The 23,484-nt window shown below is 31.7% G+C and overlaps 1 protein-coding gene across 1 annotated transcript in view; it reads left to right on the top strand.

Annotated features, from left to right (window-relative positions):
- The window catches only part of LOC145249342 (homeobox protein orthopedia-like), a 108,803-nt gene that overhangs the window by 53,640 nt on the left and 31,679 nt on the right, over positions 1-23,484 (top strand). The window contains exon 3 of the mRNA XM_080110919.1: positions 16,968-16,982. Within this exon, the coding sequence (XP_079967045.1) occupies positions 16,968-16,982 (15 nt within the window). The remainder of the gene's footprint in view (positions 1-16,967; positions 16,983-23,484) is intronic.

Genomic DNA, 23,484 nt, shown 5'->3' on the forward strand with positions numbered 1-23,484 from the left:
TAATTTTATGTGAGTAAATTAAGTAGTTATATATATATATATATATATATATATATATATATATATATATATATATATATATATATATATATCAGGTAGATAGATATCCAAAAACGAAGAGTACTTGAATTTCAATAAAGGTCGTTCATAGTGCTCAATCAAAGAGAGCAAATTATTTTTTTATTATTCTTTATGATCTTTAACTTCACTCCAAGCCAGTCATGGCTAAGTTTATCTCTAAAATTGAAAATGGTCCTGAACCATTTTTAATTTTTTAATTTTTAATTTTTCTCGTCTGATGAGATCTTTTCTGTTCGAAACGGTCTGCACATCGTAGCAAGATATATATGTATTACATAAAGAAATTTAATTATTAAATATTTTTGCGTGCATAAAAGGATACCTATGGAGACGCGTGTTTCTGACCTTCTAACCTCCGTCAAGACAGGTCAGGACCGAACTCATTACATCAGTACTGTGCTGGCGAAGGCTAAAAAGCCAGAAAAACAAGTGTCTATAGGTATACTTTTATGTTCGTAAAATAATGTTTAATGATAAAAATAAATAAATAATTTACGTCCCATAAAAAATAAGGGCGATCTATTCATATACATACATGGATAACAATAAGAACTTATAGTTCTTAAAAAAACCCTAAGGTAGCGGAAAAAAATAAAAACAGCAGCGTTTCGAAGTTGGTAATATCCCTAAGAAAAAATGCCAATAACTAAATAGTAAGTTATGAAAATATATATGGCAATTAAGCTACACAGAATATTCCGCGTTTCATTCTCATGAGAATTCCTCAGGCTTATTCTGTGTAGCTTAATTGCCATTGTATTGAGCACTGTTGAAGTAAATACTGAAGATTTACGCATATAATTATATGTTCGTGTGTTAATTTATATGATTAAATGAAGTACATATATATATATATATATATATATATATATATATATATATATATATATATATATATATTAAAGAGTGTAATAGACAGGGTCTAAATGAGCAAAGCCTCAGTAACATATATTTAATGGTGATGCGCTCGGAGTATTGCAGTTAGGATATATCATATCGAAAAATTCTAAAAAACTAGATTCTCATACTTATAGTTCATTTCTCCCTTATAACAATCCTATCCAAGTATAAAATCAAAAATGTAATTACTATTTTCCTACTATATATATATATATATATATATATATATATATATATATATATATATATATATATATATATATATATATATATATGTCTGTGTGTGTATGTGTGTGTGTGTGCGTGTGTTATTATACTATATAGCAATCCTTATTTAAGAAGCTCAATGTAATTACAGAGCGATATAGTGAATAAAATACAAAAAACTATATTCCAAATTTCATTATGTTGACCATCTAATAATTTATTCCTTTAATTCAGTTGACATTAACAATTCTTGACAGTATCTGTTCCGTAGTGCAAAATCAATCTCTTTATTATATCAACCAGTGTATCTATTATGCCGTTAATTCATCAGGAGAAATAGCAACAATCAATTTTTCAAAAGAAAATAGTGCGCTTTGACATGATTAAAATCCGAAAATTGGAAGAGAAGCTTCCAATACCTTATAATATGTTTCCATTACGCCATTTTGAATTTCGAACCACAAGCCACATTTACGCCATGATGGTCTGTATCACTCACGTGTTATTTTTATTGCTTTTAAACTTATGTACATTTTTCTTGATTTTTACAAGATAATACAGTAAGTAGTGTCTTTAACGTTGATGATCATGGAACATTTGTCCTTAGAAAATCACCCATATTTATTTGGAGCGTAAACAAATATATATATATATATATATATATATATATATATATATATATATATATATATATATATATACATATATATATATGTATATATACATATATATATATATATATAGATAGATAGATAGATAGATAGATAGATAGATATTTATACTCCTATAAATTCGTTTTTCTTTTGTTTGTATTGATATTCATATTAAAACCCTCATTTCTATTAGTATTTATTTGCTTTCCCACCAAAGCAAAATGTGACACGAGGTCGTTTTTATGTGGGGTAAAACCAGCCCCCCGCCAAAAGGCAAATGGGGCACTCTGGTTGGGACCAAAATAATAATTGTCTCAGTATAGAAGGTTTCCCCTCCATTGACCGGGACAATTTACCTTAAGGGCAGCATCTGCAGAACAGATACTACACTTTCCTTTTATTCACAAGAAAAAAATACAATTGGAAAAATGAACAAAAAATTTAGGCACAAAGCCAACTCAAAAAGAAAGGGGGTGAGGTTGGTTGGTCCATCTCGTCTATATTAGAAATTTAAAAAGATTTCTCTCTCGGCCAGCATCTTTTATCATGGTTACCCTTTAAAATTTGTATTTATGTGCGTGTGGTGGGAGGGGGGCGGTTGTTCCTACTTAAACCCCAATTTCAAAACACTTTTTATTTATATAAAAAAAATACAAAAAATATTAATACATTAATAAAATTTCATTTGTATCGAGAGACATGGGGGGAACATTTTTTTTTTTTTTTTTTTTTTTCCCCCTCGTATATGGCTTGTAGAATTGCATTCACTAGCAAAAGATCTTGCTAATTTGCATATTCTTTTAAACATTCATTTTAATTAATTCCCTGTTAGTTGCTTCGGTTTTTTAATGGGATAATCATCTTTAGTTAACAATTATGCGTAATTATATTCATGCAGATATTCTACAAGATTTATACTTACATAATATTTGCGTAAAAAGGTTATAGTAAACACAAAATTGTCTCCATATATATTCATTTATGCGTATATATTTTTGTTGAACAAATTTTGCCTAACAAGCTCCTCTGAAAATTAAAAAAAAAATGAAATTTGCCGAGTGAAGGTCGAACGCCGGCATTACGAATGCATAACGTATTAGCTATTGGTTCATGTTTTAATTTTTCACCATGCAGTAAACATGTTTTCATAGACCAGTCATTGCCGGCAGAGGTAAAATAAACCGTGAGCTGGACGTTTTGGTTTCGATTCTCGGGTGTGGCGCATGAGTATTTTTTTTTATATACTTTTTAAATCATTACTATACATTGCATCCAATCTATCTATCTATCTATCTCTCTCTCTCTCTCTCTCTCTCTCTATATATATATATATATATATATATATATATATATATATATGTATATATAAATTAAAATGTCTGTCTGTCTTTTCTCTATAGTAGTTAAGGAAGACTATTATACAGAAAGGCATTGCTTTACATATTCACACTTTTTAATATATACATATGCACATAAGCTTATGAATGAATTTATGTATTAAAATACATTAGTTGAAAAATAAACACAATAAAATAAGTGATCATTTCGATTGGCTATTTCATTTGATCGGTTGATCAATTCGTTTGACTAGGAAGTTCTGGGATTCATTGAGTAAAAATGCACTTCATTCAAACCCAACGAAAACTTCAAACGGAACTCCTTATTTACTTCACACAGATAGCATGTTTTATTACCATGCACCATGATTGGGTAAAGGTCCTACGTAATGCGCAATTGTATTCAAATTCGGCGAGAACTCATGTATTCCTAACATTCTTCCACCGACAGAAGCAACGTATCATAGACAGCAAAGAGAAATCTTTCCTAAAATTCACATTTTAGTTTTTTTTTACTTTAATGAATATTTTTTATTCTCTTCCAAGTGTTACGTTTTGTACCGTGTTTTTGGTTCAACTTTTGCCTTAGTTTGACTTATTTCTATTTTCTTTTGTTTTTATGGGTCTTTTTCTATGTTGTATTTATACTTTATAAGTTAGGTTTTTACTTTGTGTTAATTTTGTCTGATTTTTTAATTTTTGCCATTATTTTTACAATATTCTTGGCTTATTTTTTCGTACTTATTGCTTATTTTTGTTTCATTTTTTGTCATAGTTTTTACATTATCTTTATTTTATTTTCGCCTTAAATTTTTCTCTCCTTTTTTACATTTTGCTTGATTTTAATCAGAATATTTAAATATTCAATTTTATTTTGGATTCGGCCAAGATTTTTGCTTTATTTATATATTATTTAATTTTAAGTTTGATTTAAATTTAATTTAATTCGTTTATATTTCACTGTTATCTCATTTTTACCGTTGGTTTTCTTTTTTTTCTTTTCAGTTTTTGATTTCATTTCCACCTTAAATTTTCTGCTTTATTTCATTTTTTTTTTGTTTTTTTTTAGGGGGGGGTAGTGTTGTTTTTAATTTTCTGCTTTATTTCATTGGGGGGGTGCTGTTGTTTTTCTCTGTTTTATTTTATGCCTTCTCATTTGTCTCATATTTTAGTAAAGAAATGTTTATTTTTGTTATTTTTCTTTTTTGCTTTTATGTTCTGAGTTGATTTATTTTTGCATTCCAATTTTTCAGATAAGGATTGATAGGTTTTATGATTTGGAATATTCGGACTATTGTTTGCATTTTGAGTCATTTTCACAACGTTTCGGCCGGTCTAATCTTTAGATTTCTCTTGTAGACCTCGGGAATCTTTCTGCTGAACTCAGAAATCTGTATGAAATTTATAACAGAAACTTTTATTTAATCCACCATAGTAGCATGTTCTCGTTCTCTTAGCCATGATCAGGTAGAAGTCTTAAGTAATTGGCAGTTGTATTCCTTTATAACCTCCTCAATGAGTGTCAAACCTTCAACCTCCAGAAGAGTGTAACTTACAACTGAATTTTCTAAACCTAAACGTAGATTCCATGAACAAAGCTCCTTTCTTAGATCTGCATGCCTGTGGAACTCTCTTCCGTTTGCCTGCTTTCCAGCTAGCTACAATCTGATTGTCTTCAAGTCCAATGTAAACAAGTTATTGATGAACCGACCCCTAAGTAATCTAATCTACAAAATTTCCACTACTTATGTTTACTACGCTATAATCACATTGACTAATGTATGCACATTAACTCTTATCCTCAAGTGGCTCCGGGCCTTGATAAGTGGTGATTCTTGTGTAAAATAAACAAACAATAATTTATCTGTTATGCAACGGCTCCTTGCGTTCGAAAATTCGTGCAGATTCAAAAGTTCGACAAGATATACATGAAGATGGTCAGAGGCTTCATTAGACGAGAACACTTGTTCAAATTTTTTGACAAGCTTCTGGGTTTGACCTTTGCTCCTGATCTGAAATGGAACACGTACATCAAATCTGTTGCCAAGGTCGCTGGAAAGATGGTGGGATCCTTCTACCGCTCCAGAAGATATCTCACTACTGATGCAATTCTCTATCTATATGGGGGCCAGGTACGGCCGGGGATGGAATACTGTTGCCATATCTGGGCAGGAGCTGCCAAAAACAGCCTATCATGCCTTGACAGAGTACAAAATAGACTTCGTGGTTTAGTGGGGGATGCCCTTTTCTCTACCCTGCAACCCCTCTCCCACAGAAGAGACGTTGCAAGACTATCCTTGTTTTATCGTTGTTTTCATGGCAGGTGCTCGTCTGAACTCCAATCTCTGGTCCCCCCTCGCCAATCTTTCACGAAAAACACCCGTCTAGCTGAATCCACTGTGAAAAATTTCCCCCACTCTATATCTGTGCCTAAATCAAAACGCGGATTTCATGAACAAGGCTTCTTTCTTAGAACTGCACGCCTGTGGAACTCTGTTCCGTCTGCCTGCTTCCCTCCGGACTACAACTTGGATGTCTTCAAGTCTAATGTTAACGAATTCCTAATGAACCACCCCCTTAAGTAAACACTTCATCAAATCTCCTCACTAACGTAATGTACTTACAATAACCCTTATCCCTGAGTGGCTTCCGGGCCTTGATAAGTGGTGATCTCTGTGTAAAAAAAAAAAAAAATTGCTTTATTTGTGTCTTTTGCTTTGCTTTATCCTCTTTGCATTTTTTATTCATGTTTCTGAATTTGAGGATTGGTTATTTGGATTAATTGGATTCTTCAAACTACTGCCCTCATCTTGAGCGTAATTTTCACAACGTTTCGGTTGATGTAACCTCCGACTTTCTTCAGGTGTATCTTGTTGAATTCAGAAATTTGGACGGAATTTGGAAGGAACCCTTTATTTACTTCACGGTGGTTGCATGTTCTTGTTCCGTCAGCCATGACTAATTGATCCTAAATAATTCGCAATTGTATTTTACGGTCATCCACACTTAGGATTAAACCTCTAACCTTCAGTAGACTATCACTTCTACAATTCATTTTTTCCAAGTACTCTAACGATTGCACCATGAGTCCTTGTGGGCGAGCAAAAAATGGAATTGTAAATTACTTACGACCTCTATCCAGTCCTGACTGACGGAACGAGAACATACGTCCCACGTGAAGTAAATAAATGGTTCCATTCGAAATTCCGTTAAAATTTCCGAGTTCGACTAAAAGATTCCCGAGTTCGACAAGATACATCTAAGGTAGAGCGTAGGTTACATCGTCCGAAAAATTGTAAAAATTACATTCAAGAGGAGAACATTAGTCAATACATTTTGTTCAATTTTTCAATAAAACTATCGTCTACTTCATGTTTTGACGTTTAATCTTTTATTTAACATATTTTAATTAACATATTTTAATTAACATATTTTAATTAATATATTGCAATAACTGAATAATAAAATTACTAACCTATAAGTAAAACCGCATACTCTATTAGTTCAGTCGACAAAATTAACCTGGAATTAGTTTATCGATTAATTATGTCTGACATTGGTAAATGAGAAGCCGGCATGATCATTCGTTTAATAGCAATTATCGATGATCGATGATTTAGTTTGATGTTTCATGATTACTTTTAAAGCGAAAATTAATGATGATATTTCATTCGACCTACAAGTTATTCGATTAATTTTATACTGTGATTTTGTTTTAGCAACTTATTTTTGTTTAAAAATGTGTTTGTAACATAAATACAACAAAAATATCATAAAGTTGAAATAAATTTGAAATACGTGTCTATACAACTTCGGAATTGCTTTTCAAGTTTTGAATGATCAGAAAATAATTATCTAGTTCTTGTCCAGAATACCCCCTGTACTAAAAAATAAAAAAAATGAAGAAAAATCCGTATGATGCATATATCTGAGACGAAATGAAAATATCATATTCCAAAACTCATATAAATTTATCAAGTAGTTTAATTTTTATTGTAAAAGAAATCATTTTACGCAATTAATAGGAATTCATAAAAAATAAACAAAAATAATGATTGTGGACTACTTGAAGTTTTGCTCATTAGAAAAATGTAACTTACCATATATATATATATATATATATATATATATACAATGATGCGAAAACTATATTAGTTTATATCTTTTTTAGGAATACGAAATGTCTTTTGTAAAAAAAAACAACTTTTTTTCAAGAACAATTTATCAATCGTATCTTCGGTCTTTCTCAGTGTAATAAAGTGCAATATATATATATATATATATATATCTTGTATATATGTGCGTGTTTCAATGAGAACATTTATGTGTACTCAAATGAGTAAACATCCATTTTATGTAATGTTATGCGTTTATGTCATTTTGTATATATTTCAATGTACAGTTTTATGATGATGATATACATATATATATATAGTATTGTTGCCATTTGTCTTTCGCTCTATGACAGTGTTCAAAACCGAGTCGCCAACTTGATAGGCCTCGCACTGGCAAGCAATGTCCAACTTTTATCCCATCCTTGAAATATCGCATCTCTGTTCCTGTTTCACAAATATTTTAATGGAATGTGCTCCGATGAAATAATAGCATTTGTTCCTTCACGGCGTAGATAAGCTGGAAGAACCTGACAAACAGAAAAATCACACTTCTCCACTGTAGAAATCGCTAGATGCCAGAAGAACTTCTACTCAAATAGCTTCTTCTTTAGAACCGCTAGATTTTGGAGTTCCCTTCGGGGTCCCTGCTTTCTTCACTGTACTGACATTCTGAAGTTCAAGTGTAATGAAACAGACATCTAGCTGCCCAACTTCCTACATAGTATGTTTGTAAATTTTTAGACGAATAATAGCATTGTGCTTTGATTGGGACATGAAGCAGTAAAAAAAAAACAAAAAACAAAAAAAACATGGCAGTTTCACTGAGTTTGTGTGCGCTTTCGTGTTTGTATGAGGGCATATGCATGTATCCTATTTTATATAACTGTGCGTGTTTATATGTGACTGTATGCGTGTATATTGGTTTATTGAAATGAGTGCGTGTGAAAAAACGTTTGTGTGTTTATTTATGGATGTGTTTGTCTCGTGTGATTACTGCTTCAGATTTAATATACCAAGTTATACCAAATCTATGAAAGAGGGAAAAGAAATATACGATGGGTGTTCCAAAAATAATGCCTCCTAGTCTTTAAGTTCCGCCCGAATGGACCAGCGGATTGCAAATTGCATTGCTATGATGACGGAACTTATGCATCAATGATCTGAAAGTTTCATAGCTCTCTCTTGCAAATATTGACGGTGTGAACTTATAAGAACGCAACCCCTATTATGAACATGCGTCAAAAGCAGAGATGCGTTATTGAATTCCTGGCAAATGTACATTGAGAATGGTGGTGACTATGTAGAAAAATAAATTTGGAAGCACTGAAAGTCGATCGTTTTTATGGTGTTACTTCCGTCTTCGTAGTACTTAAAATTTTTTTAGTTAAAAATTGAGTTTTATTTTTGGAATGATTCTTATATAACAAGGCGCGTTCTGGGTGTCCATGCACAGCCATCGTTTAGCGCTGGCAAAAGTGCATTATGAATGGTTGTGACTATGTAGAAAAATAAATTCACACAATGTCACTCGTTTTAATGGTACTATTTCCGTCTTCGTAGCTTTTTTGCCTTTTGAGTTATAAAAAATAGTTCATTTGGATTAAAATTAAGACGGGGCGGCAAAGATGATCAAATATTTTGTAATACTATTTCTCACTCCAAACAAGACTTGGACGTAAGGCCCTATTATTTGGGATCGTGTCCGACAAGGGACTCATTGGAGTTGAGCAACAAGATGTCTATTCACATTACATTTAAACTTTTCCATATTTATACAGTCAATGAAGCAGGAAATGGAGAGAATTCCAAAATCTAGCAGCTAGAAAGAAAAAAAAACTATTGGAGTAGAAGGGTCCCCGTCATCTAAAACCCGCAACATGAATGGGTGCGATTTTGCTGCTTGTCGGGTAAGTCGAACGTTTGTACGTCAAGGGAACACAAATATTAGTTCATCAGAACACATTCCATTTAAGTACTTGTAAAACATGCACAGGGAGGCAATCGGGATAAACGTGTCCGATAGTGCAAGACCTATTACATTTGAGACTCTGTTTTGGACCCTGCCTAATATTCAGGCACTAGTGGTAGATGCACTAGTACAGATGTGGCAACAATGCTCCATTTATGGGCAAATTGTAACTTTTAAAGATACTCTCGAATTTTTTAGTAGTAGAAGGAGTCTAACTTCTTTGCAGCAGCCTTGGCAATGTCCTCAATGTACTTGTTTCAATTCATGTTGTCTGTGAATGTTAAGCTGGATATTTGAAAGATGAGCTCACAGGTGGGGTGTTATTTGCCATGACAATTCAGGAACAGTGGAAATTAACGCGAGACAATATAAAACATTTAAACGAAAAATATTTTTTAATTAAATATGATAAGAAATGGGAAAATTGATTAATAAAAAGCGAGAGGAATAAACGAAAGAATTGCATGAAAATTGCAAGATCGTAAACTACAATAATTTTTCGAAAACATTATTTCAAAATTATTTAATTATCAAAACATGCTACTTCACAAGAAAAGCCATAATTTTAATCTTCTGTCAATAGTTGCACCAAGATGAATTACTTCGTGATGGTTAGGTACATAAAATTTGGAAGTATTTCAAGTTTCGAAAAAATCCATTTCTGGTTTTAGAATAAATTTTTAACGAATTTTAATTAAAAATTTAAAGTTTTATCATCTATCCGTAACCAATAATATCATAAATAGAAATTAGAATAGCATTAACAATTAACATAGCTTTTACTGTTTTATTTAAAACAATATTCTAGTGAAAAGAACGGCATAATTAAAAAAGAAAACGGTGAAACAAAAATGGACGTTAAAGGACTTCCGGTAAACGGAAGATTGGACAGCTAATGGATCATAAAGAGAAGACGAAAGAGAAAAAAAATAACAATAAAGATTTCTAGAGAAAGATGGAACGCAGCAAATACAACAAAAAAGAAAAAGAAAAAATATATAGAAAAGAAAAAAACTGGAAAGCATTAAAGAAACAAGAAACATGGAGAAAGAGAAAGAAGGGAGAGAGAGGGAAGAAGGGGGACAACGAAAAATATGTAACTACAAAAGATAATTGGACGGATATACATTAATCAATACTAGCTCATTTTGTTATCACTTCCAGGAATTTGCTATTTGATACATTGTTAACATAATACGCATCACATCCATAATTTTATTGTAAACAAGAAACCAAATATTTTGTAGAAAAAAAAAAACATTATTTCGGTAATGTTCTATCTTTTAAATGTGAATGTAAAGGAAAAATAAGAAAGAAGAAAACTTCATTTGCATTATAGAAATAGATTGCAACTTTAAAATCAAATAAGTCGCTTTGAAGAAAGAAAAAATTTTTTACACCGGCATCACCACATTATCAAGGCCAAGAGGCCACTGAAGGATAAGGGTTAAAGAGTGTACAGTAGAAATTGGACAATATAGTAATCATTAGTAATGAAAATTCGGTAAATTTGATAACTTATATGGAACGGCTCATCAAGAACTTATTTACGTTAGACTTGAACACAACCATATTGTAGTCAGCCGGAAAGCAGGAAAACGGAAGACAATTCTACAGGCGTGCAGTTCTAAGAAAGAAGCTTTGTTCATGGAATCTACGCTTAGGTTTAGGCACAGATAAAGCGTGGGGGGAATTATTGATAGTGTTTTCAGCTAGACGAGTGTTTCTTGTGAAACTTAGGCGAGGGGGGACCATAGACTGAAGCTCAGTCGAACACTTTCTATGAAAATAACGATACATCAGAGACAAACTCTCCTCTGTGAGATAGAGGTTGCAGGGAAGAGAAAACATGCTATATATATATATATATATATATATATATATATATATATATATATATATATATATATATATATATATATATATATTATATGTCTATAAGATAAATCAATATGGCGAAACACATTAATATTGTTATTTTAAAATCCAAATCACCATTGAATAAAAAAAATTATAACATTCTCTGACAATATGTTTTAGAGCTTGGTTACTTTATTGCTAAAGAAAGAGAAATAAAAAACGTAAATATGTTTTTTTGTTGGTTTTGTTTTACGGCATGTCAACTCTTTTTAGGTTATTTAATGGCGACTCCAGTGATTTTGAAGAACAATTTTTAATAGAGTATATTTGTTGTTTTAAAGTCATTTCTATTTAACCCATAGTTGGGAGCCTAACAGGTACTACCAGTTCAGGTCAGAGTGGAACTGGGAGCAATGGCAATTAAGGGGTGGCTCCACACTCGCCAAAGCCCGCAAGCTGGGGCCTCACCATCGGATATAATTTAAGGTCATATACAGGACCGTAAATATGTTGTGTAGCGGGGGTTCATATTGGAGACATGTATAATAGAGGCTCCGAACAAAGGATGATAATAACATTTGTATTCTAAGAAAGAGCTGGATGAGAGATGCGAAATTATTATTATTATAAGGAATGTGTAATACAAATCTATTACATCAGATAGAAGATACTTCACTTATGATGGAGGAGGGGACAGACAATTAATACTTGAAGGGAGTTATGCAAAGTTCGTTTACAATGATAGACAAAGAACATTTACTTTTCATTTTTGGGTAGAATGACGACACGAAGACAAACAATTACAAAATATAGATGGTGATGTTTTTATTCATCAGCCGGCCGATTGATGACTCAGGAATTCAAGCTTGCATGGCTACATGGTCTACTCTTCTCTCCCTTTGCTTCTAAAAGCATCAGCTCCACTAAGCCGCTGTCCGACTCTCGTCTCTAACTGACTCAGTTACTGTGATTATAATTCCTCCCTAACTCCGAACCCTCTCTCAATATATTGAGAATCTACTGTCTTTATGACGTCAGAGGTGTGGTGAACCAACGTGACTTGATCACGTATCAATTTACCCGTGCCCTTTGCACATGTATCTTACATCTTTAATTTCTCTATCTCTGGCATAAATAATATTTAGTTATTTGCGAGAACAATGCCAATCGTTCTTGCATCCCCAGCCTTTCAATATCTATGATCTTTTAATACTTGCCTACTGGGTTCGATTCTAACCTTTTCCTAATGTCATGTTGTAACTTATTTAGTTTTGCTTTCTTACTTACTAGGATCTATTCCTTTTCATAGCAAATATAGAAATAAGAGAAGAAACGGAAATTGATAAAAGTAAAAATGGCGAAAAGACAAATAAATAAATAAATAAATAAAAGGAATAAAAAGCGAGAATACAGAAATGGAAAAGAATTGGTGAGAAATAATAAATAGAAAAAAAAACAAATAAAGAATAAACGAAAACGGAAGGAAAAGAAAAATACAGCAAGAAAAATGGTGATTAAATAAAAAAAAAACGACCAATCAAAAAAAAAAAAAATGAAACAAAAAACAAAAATATAAACAAGCGGAAAGAAAAAAGACGCCAAAATATATATTGAACAAAAAGTACAACAAAATTCGAGAAAAAGCGAAACAGGCGACGCAATTAAAAAGAAAAAAGATTATAAAAACAACAAAGAAAGATTATAAAAACAACAAAGAAAGATTATAAAAACAACCAAAAAAAAAAAAAAAGATTATAAAAACAACCAAAAAAAAAAAAAAAAACGCAATAAAACACATGCATTGCTATCCTCTCAAGCGATCGGGAAAATAGAAAAATGAATCGTGGAAATGAAAATGAACCGAGACTAAGAGAGAAAGAGAGAAACAGAGATTTTAAGAGGAGAAAGAGGAGAGAAAGAAGGGGGTAGGCCGAAATGGCGAATTCAATTAAATTTTGATAATTAGCTCCTGTCCCTGTCGACACGCTATGCGAAGCTAATCAATTACGGTAAGCCGAGAAATGTGGAACTCTCTATTAAATGAGTCAAAATTGGCTGGAGTTCAATATCATTGCGGAATGTGTGCAGCTCGAGAAGGAAACTCTATTAATTACATCGGAAACTTAATGCCACGACATGAAGATGCGATTGGCAGATTTTTCTCTTTCAATATCGTTTCAGACGATTCGAGGAGACCGTTTGCATGCATTTTTTATTTCCATCCATCATTAACATTTCCCATTCTATACCCCTCTATTTCACGTGATATATATATATATATATATATATATATATATATATATATATATATATATATATATATATATATATATATATATATATATATATATATAATTCATAAAACTTACTATATCTGTCTCTCTGTCTCTATATTTTCAAACTCTATCTCCGACGAAACTAAAAGTCGCAGAGCAGTGCTAGGAACCTCAAATGATTGGATTTTTTATGGACCGTTTTTAATGGGTCTTTAGTCGGTTGAAATAATTTTAAGGAGTCAAAGAGGGTTCAAAATTGAAAAAAAAATCGTTATACATTTTGTACATTCATCTTAGTTTATTTTAATTAGTTCATATTCGTTCACGATTGTGCAGTGGTAACGTCATCAGCTTTGAATGCTAAAGTTTTGCTTTCAGTTTCGATTCTAGCGGATGCCATCCAAATACTTTTTTTTTTACTTTTGAAATCACGACCCTATAATATGTATTTATTTGCTTCCCCACTGAACAAATTAGGCACAAGGCCGTTTTTTAATGTGGAGTGTTTTGAGAAATGGGGACCAACTCCCCGGGGAGTAGTGGTGCTGGATAGTGACAATTGCTGTGAAGGGGTTCCCCTACAATAATTATATGTGGGTTTGCCCCCAAATATGGTATTTGCTTGACACTTGTTGCCCAGGCCCCGAAGGGCCCAGGCCGGGTAATAATAAATACGAAATCTGAACTAATTATAATATCACATTTAAGCGTATTTTACGAACGGGCAAAGTCGAGTTCCCCCGCCCGCTAGTATATATATATATATATATATATATATATATATATATATATATATATATATATATATATATATATAACTACTTCATGTACCCACATAAAATTAATATACGAAATTATAAATTTATGCGTAAACATTAAGTATTTACTTCAAAAGTGCTCAATACGTAGGTAGAGCTAGTTAGTAATTTATAAAATATATATGGCGATTAAGCTACACTGAATATTCCGCGTTTCATCCACATCTACGACTCTTCAGGCTTATGCGTAAGCCTGAAGAGTCCTAGAGTGGATGAAACGCGGAATATTCAGTGTAGCTTAATCGCCATATATATTTTATAACTTACTATATATATATATATATATATATATATATATATATATATATATATATATATATATATATATATAAAACAAATAATTGACAAAAGTCTATATTCAAAATTTGATGGTGTTGACCATTTTACAATTTATTCCTTTAAGTAATTTGACATTCCTAATTAAGGGAATAAATTGTAAGATGGTAATCATAATGAAATTTTCAATATAGCCTTTTGTCATTTATTTGTTTTATACTCTGTAATTATATTGAGCTTCAAAATTAAGGATTGATATAAATAAATGGTGGATGTACAATTGAAACAAAAAATTATGTATATCGGTATTTGGCTTTCTAATTTCCATTATCTATACATCTATAACAGTGAGAATATGTGTGAGGAGTCTTCTTAACCTATATACTCAACGAATTGTTTATCTACAGACTTAATACTTGGTATATGGAGTATTCAGACATGTAGAAATTTTTTAAAATCAGTTTTCAGCCGACAAATAGGGCTGCTAAGGGGTAAAAATTGAAAACCGATATGTAGGGGGGTCATCAGATTTTTACTGGTATATATATATATATATATATATATATATATATATATATATATATATATATATATATATATTAGTTGGATGCATCACATTACCAAAGAAAGAATAAGTCCAGCGTGATAATTTGCTTTTTTATTTATCATTTATTTTTATCCAGCTATTTTTAATATATTTTGCATATATGCCCTCGCAAATATAACTACATTAAGTTTGGACCGTTTTATATGCGATGTGTACCTTCAAAAAAAAAAAAAAATATATATATATATATATATATATATACATGTGTGTGTGTGTTTCTTTTACCGTTTATATGCCTTTCTACAATTGTGTAGAGTTTAAAAAATCGGAATATATGCAAATTTTGGTGTTTTTCTGAAGCAAAATAGGATTCTCTTCTAAAAAATGACGTGTCTCTTCAAAAATATCAGAACTGCATATTCTTTGTTTTTTTTTTTTGTTTTTTTAAAATCATTTTTGGTCATTTGATGCATCCCACCAGTATCGTCGTCATTGGGAAAATTCAGATTCGAATACATATTTTAATCATTGAGAATGAGCTAACCCCAGCTACAAAGTGTTTCATGTAATCCACGAGGAACTACTTCGTGTCGTACGCACTTCAGATGTCACCAATGTGCTTGATATACAGGATCAGGAAGGCATCTTTCAGCAGGTTACCGGAACACCATTACGTGGAGTACCATCTTGTCGCCTACCATCCAGGCGATTTTATTCGAGTGATCTTCCTCATAATAATAGGGAATTAATTAAAATAAATGTTTAAAAAAATATGCAAATTAGCTAGATTTGTGTAGATGATTTTAAATAAATAGAAAAAAGGTTCGCTTTTTTTTTCTTGGCTTTCGGGCCAAGACCTTTTTTCTATGATAAAAGTGTAGCAATCAACCTTATATGTGGGGCAACCAGACCATTGCTTTTGAGCAATCAGTTTTGGTCAATGTAGGGGAAACCCTTCATACCAATTGTCATTATCCAGTTCCCCCGAGAGGGGAGCTAGTCCCCCTCCCGTCACTTTCCACATTAAAAAACGGCCTTATGCCTAATTTGCTCAGTGGGGAAGCAAATAAATACCTAAATAAAAAAATGCATTTTAATATGAATATCAACACACACACACACATACACATACACACACATATATATATATATATATATGTATATATATATATATATATATATATATATATATATATATATATAGTAAGTTATAAAATATATATGGCGATTAAGCTACACTGAATATTCCGCATTTCATCCACTCTAGGACTCTCTAGGCTTATGCACGAATTCTGAAGAATCCTAGAGTGGATGAAACGCGGAATATTCAGTGTAGCTTAATCGCCATATATATTTTATAACTTACTAACTAGCTCTACCTACGTATTTAGCACTTTTGAAGTAAATACTTAAAGTTTACGCATAAATCTATACTTTCGTATATTAATTTCATGTGAGTAAATTAAGTAGTTATATATATATATATATATATATATATATATATATATATATATATATAAGAGAGACAGACAGAGATGTATTTCTGTGTGATGGAACGTTTTGATTTTAATTACTACGCAATTATTCAGAATATAGAAACTATGCACAAATAAAATTCAGCGTAATAGTTAAATGAAACCAATAATCTAATAAGACACCATAAAATGAATAATTAATTAACGCTTGTTTTTTTAAAAAAATATGTAAATTAGTTAACCTTTATGTAGTCACTCGCATATCTATGACTTCGTATATTAGAAAAGTTCGCTTTAATAATGTTTTAATAGAAAAAGTAGGCTGTGTATATCAATGAGAACAAAAAAAATCAATTTCATAATTATATAGAAAGATAGATTTCGGATTGTTTCTTTTTCGTACCTGCGGTTTATTTTTCGATTTGTTTTTACAATGTGTAACCACTTACTTAGGTTAAATCAGTCAAAGTTTAAGGTTTATAAGGTGATTGGATTGTCAGGTGACTGCTGTAGGTTATAATTATAGCTACGCCGGTAGCATATTCTTTTCATTGTTTTAACTCTCGAGTGTGTATCCGTTTATATCTTATATGATTTTTATAGAGTGATTAACTCTGCCTAACTGTGTCGGATATGTACTCGAGAGTCATGACAATGAAAAGAATATGCTGTTGTCATATCCCTAGTAATAATATAGACAAAAATTCTTATTTGAAAATTCAAATATTTCAGATTTGCATTAATTTCGATCCATAGTAAGTAGATACCAATTTAGAAAGATTCTCTGAAACTTTAATTTCTTCATAAGATACTTTAAGCATTAAACTTAAAATTTAGACATTTTTTTAAGATTCAAAATAATGTAATAGATTTATATAAAACTTGGAATAATTATTCTAGACATAAAGTTTAGTAGAAATATATCTTAGTAAATAGGCATAAAAGTTGTAAACATCTGTCCTATCCTATTTATTTAACCCGTCTTGAAACGGGTATTTTTTCTGTTCATTTAACTTTCAAAAGTAATTATGATTAAAAGCAAATATCATATAATTGTACAGAATAGTTAACTATTCCAAGACCTATTGAAGAGGTTTAAAGTTTAAAGGCAATAATTAAGCTTATTAAACGATCATTCCTTTCGGCCTTTTTATTAATTTTTATTTCGGTTCTACAAAATAAATGACAATTCTCTTATATAAAATTTACAAAATGGCCGCATAAATTGAAAGGTGACCGTTAAGTTCACATTAGTTGGGAATAAATCGTGTTCGTAGATTTGCAATCAATTGACTTGTTGCTTGACAAGTGAAAAGCTGTCAGAATGTCCCGCCTAATCACCATTCAAAGAAGACAATTGGTTAAAAGGAAGAACAGACACTTTGCCACCGATTCTAACGACTGGAATGAGGAAAATGTCGATTATCAATGCATAATTTATGCTTAAACATTGCATTAATTTCCGCTTTTATTCACTCGTTCTGCTGTCTTTAAATTAATCTTACAAGTTAAAATGGGCGTTTTCTTTGCGGATAGAATTTAAATGATGCATTCGTTTGGTTAAACAGAAACCCATCTTGTAAGATAAGGAAAGAAATAGGAAAGAAAGGGCGCGAAATAAACACATAGAAGAGAAGAGGGAGAGAAATGCAGTAAAGGAGAGTAAGATAAACTAATTGTGAAGAAAAGGAATACAGGAAGAAAGAGTCAATTAAGATCTAACCCTTGTCCCATCGCCGCAATATTAAATCGTTGTGCATTTTTTGTAAGTACTTCAATAGAATATGCTCTGATGAACTCATAGCCCTCGTGCCCCTCCTCGACATACATATCTTGAAATGAAAATTAAATATGTTTTTAACTGTTCATAAAGTGTTTTTTAACATGTTTTATTAATTCTTTGTTCTTATATATATATATATATATATATATATATATATATATATATATATATATATATAGTAATTTATAAAATATATATGGCGATTAAGCTACACTGAATATTCCGCGTTTCATCCACATCTACGACTCTTCAGGCTTATGCGTAAGCCTGAAGAGTCCTAGAGTGGATGAAACGCGGAATATTCAGTGTAGCTTAATCGCCATATATATTTTATAAATTACTAACTAGCTCTACCTATGTATTGAGCACTTTTCAAGTAAATACTTAAAGTTTACGCATAAATCTATACTTTCGTATATTAATTTTATGTGAGTAAATTAAGTAGTTATATATATATATATATATATATATATATATATATGTATATATATAAGAGCAAACAGTTAATAAAACATGTTAAAAACACTTTGAAAAAGAGATCAAAACGTATTTAATCCGAAAAGGAAACGCTTAATAAGTGGATAGTCCTTAATCCGCGGAGTTTCGAAGAAATATTTTCCTTCTCATCAGAGGGTAGGAATTAGCAAAATGTGGAATCAGATTTTGCATACAAAAGTATTTGATGAAACTATATGTATATGTATATATATATAAACATGTTTTATCAATTATATAAGCGTGGCGTAATAAAAAAGGTAATTGCAACTTCTCTCATAAATTTCGGATTTCGTAATCATTCCCATATGCATTTATTTTCTTTAAAAAATTAATAAGTGCTTTTTCTTCTGATGAGTTAAGGGCGAAACAAATTCATTGATTCATATAATAATTAAATGAATGATTTTGCGCTACGAAACAGGTGATGTCAAGGAATTTTGCATTTGAACGAAGTTAAAGGAACAAATTGTAAGATGGTAAGCATCTTGAAATTTGAAATATAGATTTTTGTCATTGTATGTATATATATATATATATATATATATATATATATATATATATATATATATATATATATATATTAGCAAAAGTACCCGTCGTTGACTGGGTTCAAAAACAGCCCACAGAAAATGGACTCTGATTTATGAAAGTATGATAGGTTATGAAAAGGAAGGGTTGTAATGAGGGTTGTAATGAGATAGCTTCGAATTTGGGGGTATCAAAACCAAAACAGAACATCATGAAAGTAAAAATAAAATAGATAAACCCATAATTTATTATACCATACCTGTTCACACTGAAACACTTATCACAATATTCTGTGTATCTATATTAAAAAACCTTGTTAAACTTTGTGACATATTTCCATTCTATGGAGGTCAGGCGCGAACGAACACACCATAATTTTATTATACCATATTTCTTCAAAATGAAACATAATTATCAAAGTATACTTACGCAGATAGATATGAAAAGTCTTTATTAAAGTTTGTGCTAATTTCCATTCTATGGAGGCCAGGTGCGAACGCAGACCCCACAATTTTATTATATCATCCCTATTTAAGTTAAAACATACTTATCAAAGTATTCTTTTGTACATCTATATCAAAAACACTGGTAAACGTTTATTTTACATTTTTAAATTTTTTATATCCATACTTTGTGGACCAGGCGCGAACGCAGACCCTACAATTTCAATGAACCACTGTTCTCCCAGATCAAACATACCCATGCCTGTGTCTCGATACATCTTCTATCATTATATGTAATCAGTTTTTTTAAAATAGTCAACCATATAGGAGCCTATTCGTGACCACACACACACACACACACACACACACACACACACACACACACACACACACGCGCGCGCACGCACACACACACACGCACACACACACACACACACACACACACACAGATATTCGGCTTTATATTATAGATTCCCAAGTCCAATCACATTGAGTAAAAAGAAACTTCAATATTTGCTTAACGCGTAAATTTAGTTTCAATCATAAAACTGTGTTGTTTTTATGTTTTGGTTTTGGTTTCGATTTAAACTGATGGCACTCAAATCATATTTGTTTTTACTTTTAAAATAATGACTATTTATTGGGTACAATATAATGTAAAATCTTGACTCTTTAAAAATTAATACGGAATATGCGTGAATTAAAATATCAAATTTAAGCATATTTTACGACCGGCAACCGCCGTGTACCTCTGCTAGTTTTATTCAAATTGTTGGAAATTCTTATAAAATTGAATAACTGAATAGTTTATATATTACTCGAGCTCAACATATAATAATTTAAATACATGTTCCTATTATGTTTAAAAATGTTGAGATCCAGCAACAAGCAAGAGCAAGATAGCCAGCAACAAGTTAAACTGCGGACCAGCTTAATATATATATATATATATATATATATATATATATATATATATATATATATATATATATATATATGGGAAAGTAAGGAGAGTTGGCCAGTGGGGAGATTTGGCCACCCCTATGTCTAATTAAAACGCAAGCATTAAGTTCATTCATAGCTTTCTTTTTGAAGAGCTCTTTATTAGGGAGAAATAACTGTCCCACTATTGGTTAGTTCCCTTGATACATAGCTGTGAGGGAGCACTAACTATTTTGGACGTAATTTAAGAGAATTTTCAGTTTTACCTCTGAACCCATAGTAGCTTTCATGACATTGTCAGTTTTTTTTTTTTTTTTCATCTATAAAAGTGTCCATTCAGCCTCCATTTCAGCATATTTCCTAAAACGTGGCAGTTATTGTTAATTTTTACTGATTTTTCCTTGTGGGGAGAGTTGATGACAGGCTTGCTAACTCTCCCCACATGTGACCACCTCTCTACATTTCTCATATTAGTTTTGTATCTACACATTACTGGGTTCTGATTGCTAGTTTTTCATGCATTCCTTTGCACATTGCGAAAAGTCAAATACATCAATGGGCTCCTCGTAATATGCTATATATATATATATATATATATATATATATATATATATATATATATATATATATATATAGCATATGTATATATACATATCAGTTGTTATATTCAAAAGTGCTCAATGCATGGGTAGATCTAACACGTATTACTTAACTATGAAAACGATTGTAGACTTTAATTCGATTTATTCAATTTTCAGCGCCAATAAAACAACTATTTTTGTGTAGCTTACTTGCCACACGTATTTATAAATGCTATATATACGCGCGAGTTTGTGTATGTGTGTGTGTGAGGAAGCGAGGCTCATAAGTTGTGAAATGAAAAGCTTGACGTTGATTGACAAGTGTATTTTTTCGTCGGTGCGGGTTTTGTCGGGAAGTGGGAATTGTCGAACGCGTTTGCGAACAAAACAAACCAAATATGACAGCCAAATGTTCGGCCTGTTCGATTGCATTAAGATGAGCTCTTCTCTGTCGTGATTGGTAGCGCGTGCGGAGAGGGGCGGCGATCTCGACCGAGGCGGCGTCCGTTTCGACGGTGTCAACCACATGTTGAAGCCAGAAAGCCTGTAACGCGTCAGGGACACACAATATATCACGGGCCAACGTATATAGGGAGGTAGTGTGAGGAAAAAAATATAATTAACATTGTTCTCTATTTATATACATATTTCTAGATTTGTTTAGTTTCCTCGCAGGTTATTACGTGGAAGAATGTGCAGTGGAATATAACATGTATTGAACTTATCGCATATAAGATTCCATTAAAATAGCTACTTCGTTTCGGCACCTAATAACTCCAAAATAATTTTTGGAATTTTTAGTTACGTTCTGCAAAAGATTTCAGGTTAAAAAAAATGTACGTGTCACATAAGAACTGTTTCGGGGAAATGTAACGTAGTACAAACACTTACACATGGGACCCACACATTGTATGCGTCTTCGTCGCAAAGTAGACAAAGAAAAAAAAAGAAGAAAACTTCAACTCGTTTTTTTTTTTTCGTACAAGAACATTTATTTCATTGTCACGTTACTGCTGCGATGTCTCTCACGTAATCGGACGTGTTCTCGAACGTTATCCACACCTCTCACGTGATCTCGAACGCTATCTCCGTCTCTAACATGATCCCTTTTCTAAAGTTTTTATCTTCCTATAGGTGACGTCATGTCAAATGCACGCCCACGCTATGTTACAGCAAGAAAGATACTAAATCTGACCTTTATTTTTTCAAGATTAAGCACCGATATAATGCACTATAATCAAATTTGTTATAATTGACTATGAATAAAAAAAAAGAGAAACGCAGAATTATTAGTTCAAACAATATTTATCGTATTAATCCTCTTGCATCAAGTGTCATCCTCCCTGTTATTAATCCAACATGCCAGGGTTCTGTTTTCCTTTAAAACGTTGTTCCATCACTGAAATATCCTGGTGGAATCTTTCCATGTTCATCACACACATCACCAAGATTCTCCATAAAAGTCTCGAGTGTGATAATTAAAAAAGAAAATCTGTACTTAATTCGGCAAAAAGAAGGTCAGGATTGGATTTTCCATGCGACTGTGTATATAAAAAAAACACAGGTGTCGTGTACTTTTTCGTGTTGTGCACAGTGTAATTTATAGATCATTTGATCTGCTGTATTCATCTTGAATGTTAACCTTCAACATTCTCTACGGGTTTCTTGTCAGACTATAATCTTTAATTAATGCTCTCGCGTATATTCTTTCTATATTTTTAAAATTCTATGAATGAAAATAATAATTATTATAAGATTAATAAATATTTTGGTTATGCCATGCTGATCCAATCTAAAGAGATGGATCTTCACTGCTTATTTGCCAGGTAATATTGGTGGATTTTGTCAATGTGACGTCATTGTCGGTACACGTATCCTTCCTTGCATTCTAATTGGAAAATTCCATTCGACCTAATTTTTAACTTTAATATGGAAACTTATCATACTTATCCTTTTTCTAACATACCCGTCTTTTATCTTTTGTTTTTCTTTCTTTTTTACTAGTAAAAGACTGCTTATTAAGGCTCAAAGGCTACTCGAGGAAAAGATTTGATCAGTGTCAGGTGGCTGGTGAGATAACACAGCAATTATCAGTAATAGTCGAACTTTAGTTATTTATTTGATACTTTTGCAGAATTTAACCCGGATCCTCAGGATTTTCCGCGAATTATGGTTTGGGCTCAACCGGCAGTTAC

The sequence above is a fragment of the Euprymna scolopes genome, chromosome 28, assembly GCF_053919585.1.
Source record: "Euprymna scolopes isolate OS-2025 chromosome 28, ASM5391958v1, whole genome shotgun sequence".
In the NCBI taxonomy this organism is placed as follows: Eukaryota; Metazoa; Mollusca; class Cephalopoda; order Sepiida; family Sepiolidae; genus Euprymna; species Euprymna scolopes.